Source organism: Onychostruthus taczanowskii, unplaced genomic scaffold (genome assembly GCF_017590055.1).
Source record: "Onychostruthus taczanowskii isolate IOZ18803 unplaced genomic scaffold, ASM1759005v1 scaffold8, whole genome shotgun sequence".
NCBI lineage: Eukaryota > Metazoa > Chordata > Aves > Passeriformes > Passeridae > Onychostruthus > Onychostruthus taczanowskii.
Genome location: NW_024505892.1, coordinates 10451582 through 10472150, shown reverse-complemented (window position 1 = coordinate 10472150; position 20569 = coordinate 10451582). Strand labels below are relative to the sequence as shown.

General features: G+C 40.7%; 1 protein-coding gene and 1 non-coding gene across 2 annotated transcripts; both read left to right on the top strand.

The window, feature by feature from the left end:
- Nucleotides 1–140: 140 nt before the first annotated feature.
- On the top strand, nt 141–211 carry TRNAG-GCC. The gene has a single exon. It is a non-coding gene; the product is annotated as a tRNA-Gly (tRNA).
- Nucleotides 212–412: 201 nt separating this feature from the next.
- Nucleotides 413–18624, top strand: KATNA1 (katanin catalytic subunit A1). Its single transcript, XM_041423794.1, has 11 exons — nt 413–553; nt 5364–5538; nt 6226–6383; nt 7145–7328; nt 9199–9320; nt 10710–10815; nt 11154–11312; nt 12440–12566; nt 14085–14219; nt 14499–14625; nt 18285–18624. Exons 2-11 carry the CDS (start codon nt 5368–5370, stop codon nt 18481–18483), a joined length of 1488 nt encoding a protein of 495 aa, XP_041279728.1. The 5' UTR covers nt 413–553; nt 5364–5367; the 3' UTR covers nt 18484–18624.
- Nucleotides 18625–20569: the final 1945 nt, after the last annotated feature.

Here is a 20569-nt window from a genome sequence, read left to right as displayed (position 1 = left end):
TCTGCAAAACTCACATTTGTGAGTTACGGAAGGAAAATAGCCAAAGGAACGCCCTCGACCATCAGGGCAAGATGTTAGGTGTAGGAAAATTCGTGTTTGTCACCTTCGAGTTATGAACGCAAAAGAAACCCTTCATGTAAGCATTGGTGGTTCAGTGGTAGAATTCTCGCCTGCCACGCGGGAGGCCCGGGTTCGATTCCCGGCCAATGCAGTTGCTCTTTTCTTGGTGTCTTTTTAAATTTTATTTTTCCGCTGCTCTTTTAACATTTAGAACCAAACCAGCTCTTCGCTTTTAGTAATAACGCTCAAACAGACACCAACTCCTTGTCGGTCGGGCTGCGCGGACCTTCTCCCTCGTCCCACCAGGCTGGAAGTGACGCAGCCGGATTTGCCTTCAAAAATTGCCGGCGGCGGCGGCGGGAGGAGGCGGCGGGCAGGGCCGGGGCGGGGCCAGCGCCGCTGCGGGAGGAAGGGGGCGGAAGAAGTGGAGGGGTCGTGGCTGGTACCGCCGTGAGCTGCTGCCGCCGCCGCGGAGTGCGAGCTCCGGGCAGGAGTAAGTGAGCGAGAAGGGGCCGCGGGGTCCGGCCCGGGCCGCAGGGACAGGCGGGCCCTTGACGAGGGGCGACGGTCGCGCCCCGCATGGCGGGGCCACCCTGAGGGTTCCCGGGCACGGGCGGGCTCCGGCTGCTCTGCCCCGCGGCCGGAGAGCGAGGGGCCACGGAGGTTGCTGTCGCGACAGCCGTGACCACGGAGCTCATTATGTCAGAGCTGTGGCTCACACGTGCTCGGTGCCGCACGGGGCATCGCCGTCGGGGGCTGCCCGCAGGTGTGCGGCCGACGCTGAGGGCCAGCAACCCGCCCGGGTGGGCTCCTGCGGCCGCTGGCACTGGCCCAGGCACGGAGCTCTGCTTCACGAGTCTCCCTTCACCCTCCACCTGCTTTGTTGTTTTCGGGTTTTTTGTTAAATGTGCGATGATGCAAGTTTTCTCTCCAGAGAGAGAGAAGCTGCAGGCAGCGATTTCAGATATCTGTGCAGCCGCGGACCTCTCTAAACTGCCAGAGAAATGTGTTAATTTAACATTGGTTGTTAAAAAGAATGCCAGCCCTCATGAAGTGGGGAGAAAGTAGCCTGCTTAGTAAAGCCTTCTGAAAGGCTTAGCCTGGAAAACATAAAATCGCAATCCACCAATGTATCTCTACCTAGTGATTGATTTTTGTAATGTTTTTTATTTTCCAGCCATGCTTATGTTTGTGGCTGCTGGTGACTTTTCTTCTGCTAACCGTTACTGTTAAATACGGCAACTGCATGAGAACCATTTTGTTTAATATCCAGTAAGCCTGGCAGCTCTCCTTCCCAAGTAATGAACACAGTCACTTGTTGATACCAAATGTTGCATGCCATGGATGTTATGAAGAAGAGTATTAAAGGTGGAAGGGTGCAGACCATCGTGTCGTCAGCAAAAACTGATTCCTGAAAGCTGTTACTTTGGGGTGTTCTTTTCTCATCTGGCTTGCCAAGAGAACTTTGCAAATATTATAGGGTTGCTTTGATGTCAGAGCCTGTATAGCAGGCTGAAATAATGGAAACATGTGCGCTCTGCCAAAATTCAGGCTCTGGCTTAGTCCAGACATTAAGGTTGGAGCGAGGAACTCCTTGAAAGTATTTTCCATGTATGGTTTGTGCCTTCCAGTCAGGAGGTCCACCACGGTAATTGACACACTATCTATCAATCTCTTCTTTTATTTTTTAAAGTTTGGGGGACTTCTTTGTGTTACAGGATTGATGCAATGTTCCTGGATTCTAATGTATGACTGTGAGCAGAAATAACTTACCATCACTTCCACTGATGGTTTCTTGAAGTTATTATGGAAAATATGAAATATCCTCTGGGTTTTCTTGATAATGGTTAGGCTGGTATCTTTCAAATGAAATACAAAAATAAGTTTCAAAACCTCATTCTCACAAGCTGTAGGGATATTGAACTTTTGTTAGGTTCAACCCTTGCTGAACTTGGCTGTTCTATACTCCAGAAATATTTTAGGTCCTTGTAGCAAATGATAAAATGTATTTTGTAACTAGAGGTGGGTTAATTTCAGGGAACCTTATATACCCACAGCTGGCGTGAAGAGTGATTATTCTTTGTGTGAAGCCTGTGTGTTTGTACACAGTGAAGAATTAAACTTGCAAGACGAAGTGCTTAGGTTATTTTCCTTATATCCTGTTCACTGCAAACTTTATGAGCTCTTCACTGTTTCAGTGGCTGCTGGAACATAGATAACTTCACTGGTCATGATTCATGGAAAGGTCGTGGCTGATAAGTGCAGACCTGCTGCTTTGACATCCTGTTACGTGATAGCGCCAAGTATTTGTAAACACCTGTGATATTGCTAAGTATTTGTAAATACTTTAAAAACTATTAAGTAGTGCAGGATTAGTTTTGTGAGAGTCTTAATCCCTTCAGTTCTAGTTTAACTCTGGATTCATGTGTAGTCATGCCTCTCCCATGTTCTCCACCCTGCTGAGCTGCCCCAGTATACTGTCACGTTCTGCCACAAACTTCAGTCTACTTTCAGATTAGTGTTCTACTCTTCTTTTTCCTCCTTAGAGCTGCTTTACTATCTTCACTTACAAGTGCAGCAGACCCATGGACTCTCATTAGTGGATCAGCTCTGACACTGCCTGAAGTTGTGGCAGCAGCAGTGGCATGTCCAGACATAAGCAGAGCCAGCAGCTTTTTCTGCCTCTCTTGTACTCAAGAGCCTTGTATTTGGAAGCCACTTCAAGCTCTTTTGCTCTCATGAGTCAAGATGAAGCAACAAATTAAATTAGTTTTCTAGTTTAAACCAAATTATCTTGCATTTTCAATAGCACTAATGACACAGGTAGATTTCAATAGCATTATAACCTTGAGTGAGCGCCTTATTTTTTCTTTTTTTTCTTCCTACGAGGTGCTAGCTTAGTCTGCTTACATGTCTGTTTCTGTTTCTGTCCTTACATTCTCTGCCCTTTCTAACCTGAAAATGTCCTTGACTATTTAATTATGTGCAGTGCTATCCTTTTGGTCCCAAACTTTCATATGTTTCTGACTTAGCCTCTTTAGTTTTGTTGTTGTTTATTTTTTTTCTAACTCTGGTTTTCATCTGGAAATGTGAAAATAACTATTCTCATAACTTTTTTTTTCTTTTTTCTGTATACATAAAGTTACTCTTCTACTTGGATTGCTTTACAGCATTCAGTGAAAAAAAGTTACCTCTAACTTCCTTCTGTATTTAAAAGTCCAGTTTGGTTTTAGTAACTTGCTATTACTTGATTTTTAACATGTCTATTAGCATCTTGCTCAACTTGTGATTTCAGCAGTGTTAGTCATCGGTTTGAATTCTCAGGACAGGCAAACAGGTGTATCTGGTAGGATGAGCAGGAGTAGAAAAGCTTGCTCCTAAGTACAGCAGGGAAAACTCTTAACATCTGTGTGATGTTAACAGCAGTTGACAAACATCTTTAGGCCCTTTCTCCTGAGGTTAAAACCACCAAAACTCCCAAGCCAAACTGTGTCTCCAAAGCCTAATTAGCTTGGGATATGTTAATCTTTGTAGTTGGTGGTGACATTAACTGTATCAGCTTGTAGACATCCTGGCCAGCTGGGCGAGTGTCTGGCTGGAGCGAGATTACACCGTGTAGGTTCTGTGATAGCAGGTTCCCTGCTCGCCCACGGGTCCCCTCTGCAGGGATGGCTGTGGGCTCTCAGAGACCTGTCTTCAGCTCTGCTGCTGCCAGAGTTGTGCTCTTCTGGGCTGAAAATCTTGACAGAAGCTATTTGCTCTAATGGAAGCTGGAGAAGGAAGAAGGAAGCAAATAAAGAAGAGGATGCTGGCTCAGGAATGCCTGAGCTGTGTTTCTGTGTGTGGAACTACTTGAGAAGGGGACAGAAAAAAGGAGTGAAAGCCCTAAAATGTTTGATTTGTACTTACCAGGCCTTCTTTACAATGGAAAGCTCACATTTTAGCAATAGGTTGGCAGGTGTGTGCAAAGAGTGGCTTCTGAAACCTCTGATAATGTGTCTGAGCTCGACCCTGACCTGGTCCTGAAATATATTCAGCCCTAAGTCTGTTCATTGCGCATGTGAATTTAGTGCCTCTTACATTCTTTAAATAGTTGATCTGTATCAAGTATGCTTCATCCCAGGGCTTAGCTGGAGTTGCTTGTCTGCAGTTGCTTCTTCCTGGCACTGGGTACAGGTACCAAAATGAGAACAGGATGACTCTCTTGCAGGCATGTTTTTTTGGCTGATTTTAATGTTTTCTGTGGTTAGGAAATTATGAGGAGAGTGGGGAAATTCTTGGTGTGTAAGAGACAAGAAAGGGGAGACAGGACAAGTGTCTTAGAAAAGAAGGGGGCTGGGGTGTATAAGACCCTGACAATAATGTGGGACAACTGCTCCATGGACAATGGCACTGTAAAGAGTGAGTCTACTTCTACTGCTTCTGCTTCTACTGTAGTTGCATAAATAATACTTCTGTACTATTCTGATTTAAAAGTGCAGATTCTGTTAGGGCTGTAAAGTGGAAGTCATCACAGTCTATGATGTTCGCTCCAAAAAAACACAAACAAGCACCACTGACAGGGAAAACCAGCATGGTTTGAACAATGTGTTAAATAAAATGGGTGGTTGCACACTAATTGTGGCTTTTGCTTACCTTTCAGTGATAACTTAAGCAGCCTTGATGTTTTTCAGGGGTTTCTTTGTAGGTGTAAGAATGAAGGTGATAGGAGGGCGCAAGCTGGGTATGGAAGATGGATATTTGTTTCAAAGAAAAATAAAACTGAAGAATTGTAAAAGCAAGCTAATGGAAAAATAGTGTTTTCCACAAGGCAAAATCAGACTATTAAAACCCATGTGCACGGAATGTAAAAGTGAAAAGAAATTAACGAAACATAATGCAGTAGGAGGAAGGGCTTTGGTTTATTGCTTGTTTGGTGTTTTTTTTAAACCACACAAGACAGGCCAGGCACAGTAAAATACTAATTTATCTTACAGTGGAATAAAGACATAAGGAGAGTATGCAACTGTGACTTGTAATAATGCATTTAAATCTGCATATCTTACATGGGCTTTTTGACAGAATCTCCAAGACGAAACAAAGCTGTGAAGTGAAAAGCTTAATTTCTACTAATAGAACATAAATTTTTTTTTATATGTATGACATTCATTGTAGACCTTTTTTTGTAACCGGTGTTTTCTCAGCTTCTGTGTTTTGTTATGCCAAATGAGGTGATAAGCATATGAAAATACTTGCAAAAAATGCTTAAGGTTTCAATCCTTGGTTGGTTTTTTGCTTCCTTAATATTTCCTGGTTTTCTTCAGCTTCATGTTGAACATGAGCCTTGTTATGATCATTGAGAATGTGAAGCTGGCCCGTGAATATGCCTTACTGGGAAACTATGACTCTGCAATGGTCTACTACCAGGGAGTTCTTGACCAGATGAATAAGTATCTGTACTCTGTGAGAGATACCTATCTGCAACAGAAATGGCAGCAGGTAAATGGCAATTCTTGTTATTTCAATGCTTTTCCCTCAAAATGTCCCTGAAAAAGTGCCACAAGAAGACCTACCCCATTCACTCATAAACTAGTGTTGTTATATATAGGCTTCTTTTTCGTTGGACTTGTTTAAGTCATCTTTATGCCTTCTTTGTCTGACAGTGGCAGAACAGTCAGTGGAACATGGCTCTGAGGAGCAAGTGAAATGTCTGCCCTAACAGCTGGGCTGATGAGTACGCCTGTTATGCTCAAGTTTTTTAGACTGGTACCTTTAGCGTCTTATTTCCCTCAATGTTTTAGTGGGACTAACATTGTCCTTAACAGCAAGTTGATAATGTGTCCTCAACAAAAACCCTCTGGTTTTTTATTGATATTCTGCCTATTAGGTTGATACTTTTGATATTTAGTCTGTTAGGTTCTGTTGTACCTGTTTAATCTGCAAAATTTGTCAAAAGTCTCTTTGATATTAAATCCAAAATCTCTTTGTTTGTTCTTTAATGTGCTGAGGAAGGCAGAAAAACCTCCTTAATATCTAATGTGCGTAATTCTTGTTTATTCTTTGAAGTAGAATTAGGTAGCTCATTAAACCCTGTGGAATCCATCCAGGCATTTCATGGGCTTGAACAGAGGACTGTTACAAACTTATTTCCAATGTGCTTAATCTACCTTTTTTGTTTTAAATCAGGTTTGGCAGGAGATAAGTGTGGAAGCTAAGCATGTGAAAGATATAATGAAAACACTGGAGAGTTTTAAACTAGACAATACTCCATTGAAAGCCTCACAACAAGAATTACCAGCTCACGATGCAGAAGTCTGGTCTTTGCCAGTACCTGCTGAACGTAGGTAAGAGGAAACCTGAAGACCTAAATTAATATTTATCAGGACAAAGTGAGCTTGGAATTCAGCCTGTTGTGGTGTAATTTTTGTTCTTGAGCTGAGGTGTGTAACACTCACGCCAGCAGCTTGACACCATTTGTGGTGAAGGAGGTGTCAGGTGAACCTTCTGGAGGTTTTGTCTTATATGTCAAGGTTCTTCCCCCCACACACTGTTGCCTAAGTTGTTTGGTTTTTGGCTTTGAGTTTTTATTTCACTTTTGTCTCTGTTGGCGTTAATTAGCTGCTTCAGGATGCTAAAGACATTGTTCTGTGTGTCTAGTGGTTTTTGGGTTTTTTTGCCTTTTTCTGTGAGTAGCTGTCTGACCTGGTTCACTGAAGGTTCTAACATGTGCCAGTGGTAGCATGGAGGAGGGGACAGGAGTACGTGCAAAGCAGACACAGAACTGTGCATTTTGACAGAAAGTGGCTGTTAGATTACTTTAATTGTATTGTCAAATTATTGTTTGCTTTTTAATTTTTTATGAGCTGCACATTACTTCTACTGATGAAATATACAAAGCAAGGCCCTTATTTTAAGCAGGTGGACCCTGAGCTTGTGGCACAGGGAAAATGGATTTTTAGTCACTCTCTAAAAATGTCTTGTTTCTGACATACAGATTTTTATCTTGAGCCAAATGGCTTTTCAGTTTGTAACCAGTTGATTTGGTTATGTGGTGCTCACCAGTGGCTTTATACTGAGGCTTTTTGCATATGTTACAACTAATTAGACCTTCGCCAGGACCCAGGAAGCGCCAGTCTGCTCCGTGCAGTGATTGCAGAGGGCACAATAATCGTGTGAGTGCAGCTGGCAGGGGCTCGCACCGTCCCTCCTCTCGGAACCCCAGCGATAAAGGGAAGGCAGTCCACAGCCGGGAAAAAAAGGACCAGCAAAATAAAGGAAAAGAGGAAAAGGTAAACTTGAAAACAACTTCACGGGGTTGAGATACTCAGTTGTGCTTTCTTACTACTGAGTGAATTAGAAAATGACATGCCTATAAAATGTTTCTTCTGTTCATGTCAGTGTGCTGATTTGAATCTCACCTTTTAAGATGTCTTTTCTTCGTGCACAATGTTGGTTATGGATTAATTAAAAATAAGCAATCGCTCTGGGAAGTTGGGATCTGGTAAATATATCTGAAGGTCGGTGCCAAGAGGGTATTTCCAGGCTCTTCTTGGTGGTGCCAAGCAATAGGACAAGAGGCTGCAGAAACAGATGCGTAGGCAGTGCCACCTGAACGTGAGGAAGCACTTTTTTACTGTGTGGGTAACCACACACTGGAACAGATTGTCCAGAGAGGTTGTGGAGTTTCCCTCATTGGTGATACTCAGGAGCTATCTGGACACAATCCTGTGCCGTGTGCTCTGGGATGATGCTGCTTGAGCAGGGAGGTTGGACCAGATGACCCACTGTGGTCTCTCTCTTCCAGCCTGACCCATTCTGTGATTCTGTGACATGTTTACTGCAGCTTGAGGGCAGTTGTTTAAAATGATACCACTGAATTTCTGAAACAGAGCCCAGTGGAACTCATTGACATGGAATGTCCTTGTGGTATAATTGCTTTGAGTATAATTTAAACCAAGATTGACTTGCCTCTTCCAAAGCATATCAAGATTTACTTAATCCTTAAATGAGACCCTTGCCTTTTTTTTTTTCCTTTTGAGATCTGTTGCTAGCTCCATACTCTCTTCAGTTGTAAATGAACAAAACCCCAGCATACTTGAACTATTATCTGTTCTTGGCAATCGGAGTGCTTTAATTTTTGCTTTGTGCTCTGGTCTCTATAAATTTAGCAGATGACCAAGGTAAGAGACCATACAGGAAAGATTCATAGTTTTTCAGGGTCTAAATAAATCAAATATCAATGCAATAGTTTGTTAGCTTCATCAGCCTTCAGCTGTGGCAAGGTGTCATGGCCTGTGGAGGTAGTATAATCTACAAGGGTAGACTTGTTTAGCTGTGTAGGCTACTACTTTTATTAGCAGCTAAATTAGATTGCCTTTGAGTGATAATCCTCTCTCCATTAGAATATACCCACAGAGAGACAGGAGAGGTCTCTTTTTCTCTTTTACAGTTGTTCTGTCATCACCAGTGCTTGCAGTTAAATGTATAAAACCAGGGTATGTCTAGTGTATTTTATTTCCTTTCAGTTGCATGGTCTCTGCTGTTTGAGCCCTTTCAACTATGTAGCTTCTTTGCTTTGACTCTGCTGCAGAGCTGCTTCTCTGCTGTTCATGTCCATGCTTCTGTATCAGTTAATTAGCTCTGGTTTTACCCCTGTGGTCTCCCTGCAGATCACCATTCTCATTCTACTTATGGAAGTCATGCTTAATTTTTTTTTTTTTTTTTGTGTCCCACATACATGGCATATTTATGACACTTAGAGAATTTGGGATACTCTGTGTGACACTTGTGGTCCAGTCTTACACATAATTTTCCCCTGCTGTGTCTCAGATAGTTTCATGTTTCTGTGGGAGAAGAGGCAGAAGCTGTTTCACTGGGATAGGTGTATGCAGTTTTCATTAGGTACCAAAACAAAGAAACTGCCTCAGTACAACATGCTGGCTTTGGGGAGAAGGAAATGGAACCAGGGCAGTACAGAAATCTGGGTGAAACACACAGATCCATCCTGCAGTGCAGCCATAATATGGATGCTTCATGATTTTCATGCTGGTTTATGTTGCCATCTTCTAAAAATATGATGCTGTTGTGGACTTGTGGTAAAAATTCATTAGTAGCATAACCTTTGTTATGTATTTACATTGTTATATCCTTTATATGTAGAACAAATCCACATCTGAGATTTCAGAGTCTGAACCAAAGAAATTTGATAGTACTGGATATGACAAAGATTTAGTAGAAGCTTTGGAAAGAGATATAATTTCTCAGAATCCAAACATCCGATGGTAAGTTTGAGTACTGCTGCTAGTCTCTTGAGCTGTTTCTGTTTCCTCTCGCATGGTATGACAAGAATTAAGTATTTTAACATATAAAAAAGCATTTTACATATGAAAAGTACATACAGGATTTCCTTACTGCCTTTAAATAGGCAACTATTTATGTCCTTGTATACTTCTAGAGCTCAAAAATTTTTTTCCATGCATAGATTCATAGAATAGTTTGGGCGGGACGGACCTTTAAAATCAGCTAAAGCAGTCCCCTGCCATGGCAGGGACATCTTTCTCTAAATCAGGTTGTCTAAAGTCCTGCCCAACTTGGCAATACAAAGCTTCTCAAAATTTTCTGAGAGTCTTAAGATCAATTTTTGAGATACTCTTTTGCAGTGTAAAAGTTTCTAATTTCTGTCAGTGTCTCTTCATTTGAAAATCTGTTTTGCTACTCTGGGGCATATCAAGTCAGAAAACTGATTAACAAAGATGTCAATATAGGAACCCTTGGAAATGTTGCTGGATGTAATGTGGCCACGAGTATAAAATATAATCCTGTGCCAATGCCTTTACATAAACGTGTTAAATATTAAACCTTATATAAAGGCTGTTTTGTGTTCCAAATGTTTCCAAGCTTAGGTGGTTTTGTGAGGATTAAATGAGCAAAATTCTTCTGGCAAATAAAGTAGGCTTTAAAAAAAACCAAAAAGTCCCACAAAACACTTAGTATGCATGCAACTGCCTTAGATTTCAGTTTAATATTTAAATATATGTTTTGGTTTTTATACTGAATCTTAGATTGTGACTTCAGATTTTAAACTAGTTCTTCATATAGATGTGTTTGGAAACCAAAATGTTACTTGGGCACATGCTGATAAGAGGAATGCCCTAAAAGTTACTTTCAAGGAAATAAGACCAGCCTATAAGGTATCTAAGAATTAATACTTTTATAACCCTGTAAAATAATTCTAAAAATTTTGTTTAATTTGCTCATTTACTGGTCTTCAGCAAGTTGTTCTTGTAACAATGAAAGATGGTATTTAAGTTTCAGGGACATCCAACCTCTCAGCAAAACAAGGAAGGCTAACTACCAATTATGCTAAGTTTAACCAGCCTGCTTTCTTCTGCTTGTCTTTCTCTGAATGCTGACAGTGGTGAAATAGTTCATGGTTTTTTTTTTTTTTGCTTTTGCATCCTTCTGGAGCCTGCCAGGTGTCAGCCAGGCAGATGTCAATTGTAGCTGTTACAGGCTTTTGCAATTAGAATGTAAATAATTCAGGAAAATTAATTAGATTTCTGGGAGAGCCAATGTGTAGCAATAAGTTTAATTGTGCAGTTTTTTGAGCTGTGGAGTGATTCTTTTGCCTGCTGTCTGAATCTCTCAAACAACTTTCTTTTTCTTGTCAGGGATGACATTGCTGATTTAGTAGAAGCCAAAAAGCTGCTTAAGGAAGCTGTAGTTTTACCAATGTGGATGCCAGAGTTCTTCAAGGGGATTAGAAGACCATGGAAGGTATGAAAAAATCTGCTCCTGTGATCATAAGTAGGATTTTGAGATTAGATTTTGGCAGAACAAGAAATTTCAAATGTTTTACAGTTTAAATAAATTCTTCCTACGTTTTAGTAACAAAATTTATTGTATATAACAACAAAAGAAAGATGTCAGCCGGATACCTGCACAGTGTCTTCAGCTAGGGGGTGTTTGCAAGTAAGCAATGACTTTAATTACTTACCTTTGAATTACTGTTCAAGGGAAAATTTGCATCCAGTCGTTTACTATTACGCTAAGCAAACTCTAAAATTCTCTGGTTTGATTCTTGTCCTAAAAGTAGTTCTTTTTCATTTTTATAGGGTGTGCTGATGGTTGGTCCTCCTGGTACTGGAAAGACCCTCCTAGCAAAAGCTGTAGCCACTGAATGCAAGACAACTTTTTTCAATGTTTCTTCTTCCACACTTACCTCAAAATACAGAGGAGAATCTGAGAAACTTGTTCGTCTGCTGTTTGAAATGGTGATTTAAGTTTCTGGTCAGAATCAGTGAGATAATTAAGTAGAATCACCTCTGAAGCAGTGAAACCTTACCAAGGTTTCAGACTTAGAGCATCCATAAATAGCTCTCCAAGCTTGGAATGCTTGGGCCATTACTGATTTGCCCATTTGCGTTTCAAGATTATTCCTAAATGGATTTATAAAAGCTGAAAAATAGGTTGTCTTTTATTTTCAGGGTTAACTTGCTACATTAGAGGTAGCTCACTGTAAGCTGGTGAGTGCTGCAGAACCTACTTGAATGGAAATCTAGGGATGGAGTTAATTGCTTTCTGGGTGAGAACCCTATTTAGGTTGTGTGCTTTGTTGTTTCTGTGGGTGGTTTTTTGTTTGTGGTTAAAAGAAGTGGCCTCCCAAACTGTAGTTGGCTTCAGAGCACATAATACTTGAAATGGGCTCAGAAAATAGTTGGGGTTTTTTTCCCATGTGTTACGAGGTGTTGTGCAGTGTTTGCTGAGGTGCCCACTACTGAAGGGGACAGCAGAGTTGCAATTGCAGTAATCAGAAAAGGCAGGAAGTAAAAGATCTTTTACATTATAGTTTGTTAGAGATACCAGCTCATTTAATGTGATTGGTCAAAAATACAGATAACACAATGAGCAGCATGTCAACTGCTCTCATACAATAGCTTTTATTATCCTGGATCCTTGTCTTTAAATGCACTTGTTTTCAGAAAGGTCACTTATTTTGCAGTTCATCTATCTCTTGGACAAGCTCCATGTCATGATGTCCCAGCTTAACATTCATCCTGGCTTTAACTGAAAGTATTTCACTATTCCAGCAATCTGTGATGACTTTCACAGTTCAGAATGTTACTCCTAATGTGGGAAACTGCCTATAGCTTATGAAATGTTTGGTTTTAGCCCTAACAACTACAGGACTTAGCCAAAAGTCGTTCTGCTCAAAGGCTCTGGATGAATGCACAGCTGCTCTGTACCTGAGAGCTGGGGTCCAAGAGAGGGAAGGGTGGGGATCCTTTGATACCTAGGAGCTGGGGTAAATACATCATTACTCTGCTCTGAATATGCTGCTACTTCTTAAAAGGGAGTGAACTGCTATTTCAGCTTCTGCTTTATCTTTTGCTTTCTTCAGGCTCGATTTTATGCCCCCACAACCATATTTATTGATGAGATAGACTCCATCTGTAGCCGCAGGGGAACTTCGGAGGAGCACGAAGCCAGCCGACGTGTGAAGGCAGAGCTGCTCGTTCAGATGGATGGTAAATAACCTGATCACTGGGAGCTGCTGGACTGGGGGAAACTTGAGGGACCAAAAAAAACCAAGGAAAACTTCATTCTTCAGAAGCAGTTTTTCAAAAGCCTTACATGAAATAGGTTAAATGCTACAAGTGACATTATTTAACAGTCTTTTGGCCTCTGAGATATGATCTTTTATTAGTGACCCAGAATAAGGAAGATTCAGTGGAAAATAGAAGAAATTTCAAAAGAGCAGCAGAAAAAACCCCTGCTTCTCTCAGTCTTTGCCTGGCATATCACTCACTTCTTCAAAATTGAGTAAAAAGTGCTTCAAAAGAACTGTTACCTGTTTTTATTTAAACTTCAAAGGCAGCATCGCATTTCACTTCTTTGGGATCTCTTTTTCTTCTAAAAATATAAATAACAAGTGAAGTTCTTCTGTTTTATAGAAGTGGTTGAGAGAGTTCTCATTTTAAAACACTGATTTCACTACAAATATGTGGCTAAAATTTCACAAATCAATGAAGTTCAAAAGTAGGTAACAATGCAGAGTTGCTGCAGAGGCCTTTATTTTCTGTTCTGGGGAGCAGAGAGAAGGAAAGAAACTACTGAGAAGTGCTAATCTATGGACTGCTTTGTGATAGAATTCCATGAGTCAGAAGATTTGCATATTTATTTCTCCTTCTCTGATGTTGGTACCCTTTTATTTTTGTCTTTAAAGAGCAGCAGAGCTCTAATACTGTTCTCATATCAAGTATGTACATAATCTGATTTTATTAGTAAGCACTATTTCAGTCCTTTTACTTAGGCATTAATAAATTGTGTTTTATATGCAGACTCTCAGGCAGAGTAGGTACAGCAGCTATCCCACAGCCCAGTCCTGTTGTTTTAACCAAAACCAGTAGATACAGAGAATAGCAACTTTAACAAAATCACCTTCTTCCCTTTGTAGCAGAGTCATAGTGTTTAGAAACTGAGGTGTTCTGTCTGTCTCTAAGAAGTTCTGATTTAGTCCACCAAATTTAAACATTCACTTCAGCAGTTTGCACAGTCCACCTGTACATGAGAAACCTTTGGCCTGACTTCAGACGTGAAGACACCTTGTAGGGGAGTCATGCTGCTTTAGTGTGGCTGTTGGTGAATACTGTGGGGGATGTTGGTTTTTGATGTGGTGATGATGTTGGGCATTGTTTTGTTTCCTCACAGGCTGCTACAGGATGTTGGTGTGAAAATTGAACCACTGTTGTGGCAGAAGTACAAACAACTCTGCTGTAAAACCATTCTAGCCATGATAGAGAGGAACTTCCTCGTCTGAGCAGAGCCCTATGCCCCTGCTGCTGTTTAAACCAGGCTTCCATTTATGCTTGCAGACTGTCACAGAGATGAAAAAGTGAACAAGTGTTGTGCTTGGTGATTCTATTATGCTTGGGCTCATTAAAGTGCAGTAGTGTACATTTCTGCTTTAATACTGCAGAACTGTTTCCTCTGTACATGAAATTTCAAAAAACATATGCATATTTTACCTCTTTTCTGCACTGCAGGTGTAGGGGGTGCTACTGAAAATGATGATCCTTCTAAGATGGTCATGGTACTTGCTGCTACTAATTTTCCTTGGGATATTGATGAAGCACTAAGACGGAGACTAGAAAAGAGAATTTACATTCCTTTACCATCAGGTATGAAGAACTGGGGAGAGGAGTGGTTAAAAATTCTAATAGCTAAACTTTATCAATATTCCTTTCTAAAGAGTTTTGATCACTTGGTTTAAAAATCTAATTGATACGTGTATGCAAATTCACTTATGGATTCAGGACCAGCTTAAATCTAAACATGAATATTTACCTTTTTAGCAAGTACAGCATCCTTTCCTCATCCTTACCTCTTATCCTCCGTCAATTTATTGTTTATCTTCAGAAAGCAAATTGTACAGACTCAATTTTCTTTTCTGTGATTAGCCAAAGGTAGAGAGGAACTCCTGAAAATAAATCTGCGAGAGTTGGAACTGGCTGATGATGTTGACCTTGCAAACATAGCTGAGAAAATGGAGGGTTATTCAGGTGCAGACATTACCAACGTATGCAGGTAAGCTGACATTGCATCATTTGTGTTATTACTGCTGCAGACTTTGGGAAAACTGTTTGTAAGGCAGCCAGTTTACATGATTAAAGTTATTGGATAAAAATGGACTCGTCTTTTATGTGTGGCTAAAAGGTGAAATACTGCATTAATATGTACCTAAATTTCCATTTGAAGAGTAGTTGTAACCTTGTAATCTAGTAGGCTGTGATTTAGGTAAAATTCCACCTTCTTTCATGTAGACTAAATTCCATGCGTGAGGATTATCCAGAGGATGGTTAACTTGTTGAGTTGCAGTCGTTCTGCTTGGGCTATATGACTTCTGCAGAAATCCATATGTGAGAGGCAACAGGGATAGAGGCTGGAATAACTAAAGTAAAAACATGGAGTTTTCTTCTCTCATGACATGGAAAAGGTGTAGAGTCTTGTGTGATGGTACAAGAGCTGTGTACTCACCACATTGGTTTTTGTGATGAGACTGACTAGAGTTTTCTGCTACCTCCTTCATTTCCCTGAATCCTTGGTACTGTTGGCATACAGTTGTTTGTGCGCCTGTTCTCTAGCCTAGATTCCTGAAATAATTGACTAAAAATATCTTCTAATTCTTCCCTTGTATTTTCTTTGAAAAACTGGAAAGGGAGGGAGAGGACTGATCTGTTAAGGGACAAGTTGTTTTGTTTACATCAGAAGACTTGCACTGGCACAGCTGTGGCAGTGGAAGCTCTGAGATCTGCAGTACGGACAGAGAACCGAAGCTGTTTAAGATGCTGTTGTCATCTGATGAACACCTGTGTAACGCTGCTTTCAGGCTTTGGAGGTAGCACTGAAGCGTGGCAGGGCAAGGCTTGAGCTCCTGGCTGTTCCAGCCCAGCTTCTGTGGGCTTTGAGCAGGGTGAGAGGGCTGGAGTAAAAGCACCTCCCGGCTGCTCCTTCAAACACGGATCCGTTTCTTGCCCACATTCTTAACGTGGTTCTGCAGACACGTGTCAGCGCAGCTGGGAGGACAATGTGCTGTGCCACAGGGATGAAAGCAAGCAGCCTGTACACAAAGCTGCCACCAAAGGCTCTGGCAGCAGGGCCACTGCAGGCTGGGCTAAAAATTCAGACCTCGGTAGAGTTTCCTAAACAAACCTTGCGCAGAGTCTGGGAAAAGAATGGTATGTTAGTTCTTCTGAATCTGTGTTGTGGAGATTTGTTGCGTTTGTGAGGTGGATTTCTGGTGTTCTTCTGATCTTTGGTTCTGCTTTGAAAGGAGTTTGTGCTAATAGGTTCATGTTATATGAAAGAGTTTATTTGGTCTGCTGTTTATTTTGGTCTGTGTATTTTAGCTGTGGTTTTTCTCCTTCAGTCTGTTCCATGTTTGTTGTTTGTAATTAATTTTATATTGAATATCAATACACTTATTTTAGAAATGAAAATACTTGTGATGTTTTTCAGTGAAATTTATGTGTGTATATATTTGTGCACAATTACTTCTGGTTTTTTAACCAAAGCCCCTTTGTACAAATACTATAAAACAAAACAAAAAGATTAAAAAAAACACAAAGAAACCTCTGCATCTGCTATTTGTGGCAGTCTCTGAAGTGATGAGTGAGGTGGCAGCAAGCAGAAATCCAGATGAACTGAGATTTGGATGTACATGGTTTGAAATTACTAAGAAAGTACTTGCATTAACCTATGTATTTACACTTTGTTCATGGTGTCAGCACAAATAGCTCTTGGATATGATGGTTTCATTTATATTGAGACAAAAAGATGTGGATGATTTAAACGTGCTTTTTTATGGTTCAGGCTCTCAGGATATAAGCAGAGTAAAGTTCAAACCTGTATACTATGTCAGTCCTTGCTAGTGACACAAGCAGAACGTAAGAAAAAGTGGACCAAGAGCTCTGGTTTGCTGAAATTACCCTCCTATCTTAAAGAATTTGAAGTGAAGTCCAAAGTTTGCTGAGCTAGAGTGAAAACCAGTCAGAGGTAACACTACAGTTCCTAGCAGTCAGCATATAAGCAGGGGGAAATGAAGGTGAATCTTCATTTTAAAATTCAGGAAATAGAAAATGCATCCTAATTGCAGATCAGATGTGAGTATGAACTAACTTTGAATTGTTGTTTTGGGTGGACTGTCAATGTTGAAAGGCCTTTAGAACAGAACTGGCCCCTGCTGTGTCTTCCAGTGGGTGGCTAACTGTGTTTTGAATAGAGCTTTGGTGCTTCTTCAGGCACCAAGAGTGCATTTGAGAAAGCACCAGGAGTTCAGTTTGGAATACTGGACTGTCCATAAAATGACTTTACAAAAGGAAGTAGTGGTGGCAGCTGCGCTTCAGTTCTGTCAGTGTGTTAAGGTATGATGGGCTTGTTGGTTGGTTGGCTGGATTGTTTTCGCTGGACTTTTCTGATTTTTTAAACTGCTGTCTGGAAGCAAATTAGATGCATGGAATGTCCCCTCACCCCATTGTGTAGCTTATGGTTTACAAATGATGTAACAGTGAAGCGTGGTGGTATTTGGTTGAGATGGAGTTCAACAAGGCAATCTTTTGGTTGTTCTAAAATTTTAGTTCCTGTATTAAGAGATTTTAATTTATTAATTAACACTGAGATTAGCTCAGTTAGACAGAGCATGGTGCTAATAATATCAAGGTTGTGGGTTCAGTTCCTGTACAGGCCATTCATTCAAGAGTTTGACTTGATGATCCTTGGGGGTCCCTTCCATCTTGGAATATTCTGTGATTCTGTGAATTTAGTAAATTCCTGAAGTCTGACAGTTATGGTTTCCTTTAGCGAGAGGGGATGGTACTGAAACAGAACATGCTCAAACCATTTTTCTAAATCCTTCTGGAAGGCAATGTGTAAGTTTTGCTCTCTTTAGAATCTCACCTTCTGATATGACACAATTTACTACTGTGATATCACCGAGATTAAAAGATTCAATCTTTTTTACTGCTAGACAGATTAACAGCATTTTCTTGTTATTATAAGATCTATAACAATGAATTAGCAGGAACTTCAGCCTTCCAGTGTTACCTAATTATCACCTTGCCAGCTCGTCACCTGCTGCTACGAGATTTACTGCTGGAAATCTAAAAGTAGTCAAACCTAACACTAAAGAAAATGACACACTTGTAAAAGCACTCAGTGCTCATTAAGGGCAGAAGTTTGAGGAGCTACAGACAGAACAGATTTTGTTATTTAACATTTAGCTCTTGAGTGTACAGGTTGGAGGTGGATACTGTTGACTCCTCTGTCTTTGAAGTGGGATTACTGTTCAAACCAGAAAACATTCAAAACACTTCAGCTACTCCTTCTATATCTAGGAGGAGTGAAATTGTTATTGCAGTGTTCCTGTTTAAAAATACTATAAACAGCAGCTACATCATAGGCATGCAGTGACATCAGCTAAACTAGTTTGTCTTTACCTCTTTTGCCTAGCCTATGAATAGTAGCTGTTCAGATATCCAGTGAGGATAATGCCATGTTTGAAAAATATGGATAACATGGGATTGTGGCTTGTACAAGCACTTGGAGATCTCCCCGTAAAAGTTGACAGTTCTTTATTGAATCTCTTTGAATGCAGCAGCTTAACTGGAATGCCGTGTTGAGCCTTTCAAACAACTGAACTCAGCATCCTGCACTGAGTAATGATTTTATTTTCTTACCCTCCTGACTAGAGATGCATCACTGATGGCTATGAGGAGGCGTATTGAAGGCTTGACCCCAGAAGAAATCAGAAATCTTCCCCGAGATGAAATGCACATGCCAACAACTATGGAAGACTTCGAAATAGCTTTGAAGAAAGTTTCTAAATCTGTTTCTGCTGCGGACATTGAGAAATACGAGAAATGGATAGTTGAGTTTGGATCCTGTTGAGTTGTGTTCTCTTGAAGAAACCACCTTATGTCTTAAAACAGCTTTAGAAGTAATGGGTGATGTGTCAGTGCACTGCGTGCTCTTTTTAACTTTTGTAATTTAAGAGCAACAGATGTCTAAATAAATTTTTTTTAAATGCAAGTTCTGCATAGCTGTCTTTGAACTAGCTCAGAAGTCACTGATTTGATTTTCAAAATTTTAAAATTACTTTAATACTAGAACTCTTTTCATCAGTTGGTACTGTTGAAAAATTGCTTTTGTGTCAATGAACCCTGTAAGCTACCCCTGCTAAGTGAGTCAGGGGTGCTGAGAACTTGAAAACGGGACAAACAAGATGCAGTTACACAGGTAGTTTTAAATCTTAGAGAATTCTACCTTTAAACAATTGTTAAAGAACCTGTGCAAAGGCTGAGATGTGGAACAGCCACCCTCGTGCTGGAATAGTCAATAAAGTTAGTGAAGTTTGAGCAAGAGGTTAAGATCATCACGGGTTTACGGTAGCTGTTAAATAATATTGAAATACGTCCAGCTGGTGTAAACTAATTCTGTACAGCCAGCAGTGATGCTGTCACATGTGTAGTTTCCTTGTTAGTCTGAGAAATCAAAAGCCTTCTGGCATTAATTCTGCAGTAGTTCTTTTTCCCTTGACTGTCTGCAAGCAGCAAAACAGACTGGTGAGTTGGGTCCTGCTTTACAGGGTTATTCTGGTAAGGCAGCATGTGTTGTGTTTGTACTCAGTTTACAACCCTGACTATACAATTGGCATAAAATCTAAATTCTCATTTTTCATTACTTAACTGCTTCTACATGCCACTTACTATCTGAGTCTGCATTAACCATCCGGGTAATAATTTTAGATTTTGCTGAACAGTGGTAAATTGTAACTAAAGCACCTTTAATTTCTATCCATCTACTACTGTTTGGGAAACACTTCTTCTTGCTAGCTGCTCCCAGTGCAGCCAGCTGTAGCTCTGCTTATGGGTAAACTTCATTATTTTTCATGAACCAAATAGGTCTGGACTTGTTCCAGCTGGTAGATAACATGCTGTATAAAGCTGGCTGTGGAATTCCCGTTCATAATGGTAATGCAGAGTTGCAGTCTGAGTAGGAGGCAAGTGCATCTCAAAGACACAGCTGTGTAAATGACATTATTGTGAGCATCTTGTTCATGTGCCTGAAATTCATTGCTATGGTGTGAGTGACAGCTGGACACGCTGAATAGGGACTTCTGGCAGTGGAGGCTCAAGTTAGACATTGAGATCTTGTGAGAGCTCCTGAATCCCTGGGTGGACCTGGCATGAAGAACCCAGAAATGCAAGAAAAATGTTGAGGTAAGTATACAGGTGTGCACATTTATAGACTTCCGTTTCCAGAATGGAAAACAAATTTACAATTTTCGGATAGTTTTATGTGTCAGTTAATTAAAATGTGTAATATTTTGAAAATGTGAGTGCTCTTAATACTTATCTTTCTGTTTGTGTGTAAGGATGAGAGTGTAGCTGCCAGGTGTTGTTGCAGGTTTCTTCTCCTAATTCACTGCAAACAAACCAGAGTACTTGATCTGTCTCCCACATAAGAAGGGAGGGTAAGCAAACTTTGGACCTTGGCAGCAGTCCATTAAGGGGCCACTTAGACTAAGTGTGATATATTTTGAGAACTCCTAAAGTAAACCTCAACTTAAAAGCAGTACTTTAGTAGTCAACCAGCCCGGTTCACCCTGACTGAACAAAATTAACATCTCTAATGCACAGTATAGGAAGGAAAAGGTGATAGAGGCTGAATTTGTAGCTCAGAGGTTCATTTTGGTTTGGAGCACACAACGTGGTGATGCACAGTTCTGAGGGCAGGAAGGGCTGCAGTGTGGTGCTTGTGAGGAGATGATGTTGCTGTTTCTAGCAACCTACCACTATCCCACCAGGGATTTTTTTGGGAGTGAGGATTTTGATGGTTTGTTTTTTGTTTGTTTTTTTTTTTTCTTTCCAGTTCCCAGTCCCCCCACATACCTTCCCCTAGAGGGCACACCAGTTCACGTCCTGGAAAAATGAGACCTGGCATGCAGGACAGTTGCCCTTTCCTTACTGTCTTA

Bases quoted from the DNA above. Each gene is read 5' to 3' on its own strand.
- KATNA1 (XM_041423794.1), top strand. From the start codon at position 5,368: ATGTTGAACATGAGCCTTGTTATGATCATTGAGAATGTGAAGCTGGCC. The intron at 11,313-12,439 runs GTGATTTAAGTT...TGCTTTCTTCAG, and splicing joins TTCGTCTGCTGTTTGAAATG to GCTCGATTTTATGCCCCCAC. The intron at 12,567-14,084 runs GTAAATAACCTG...TCTGCACTGCAG, and splicing joins GCTGCTCGTTCAGATGGATG to GTGTAGGGGGTGCTACTGAA.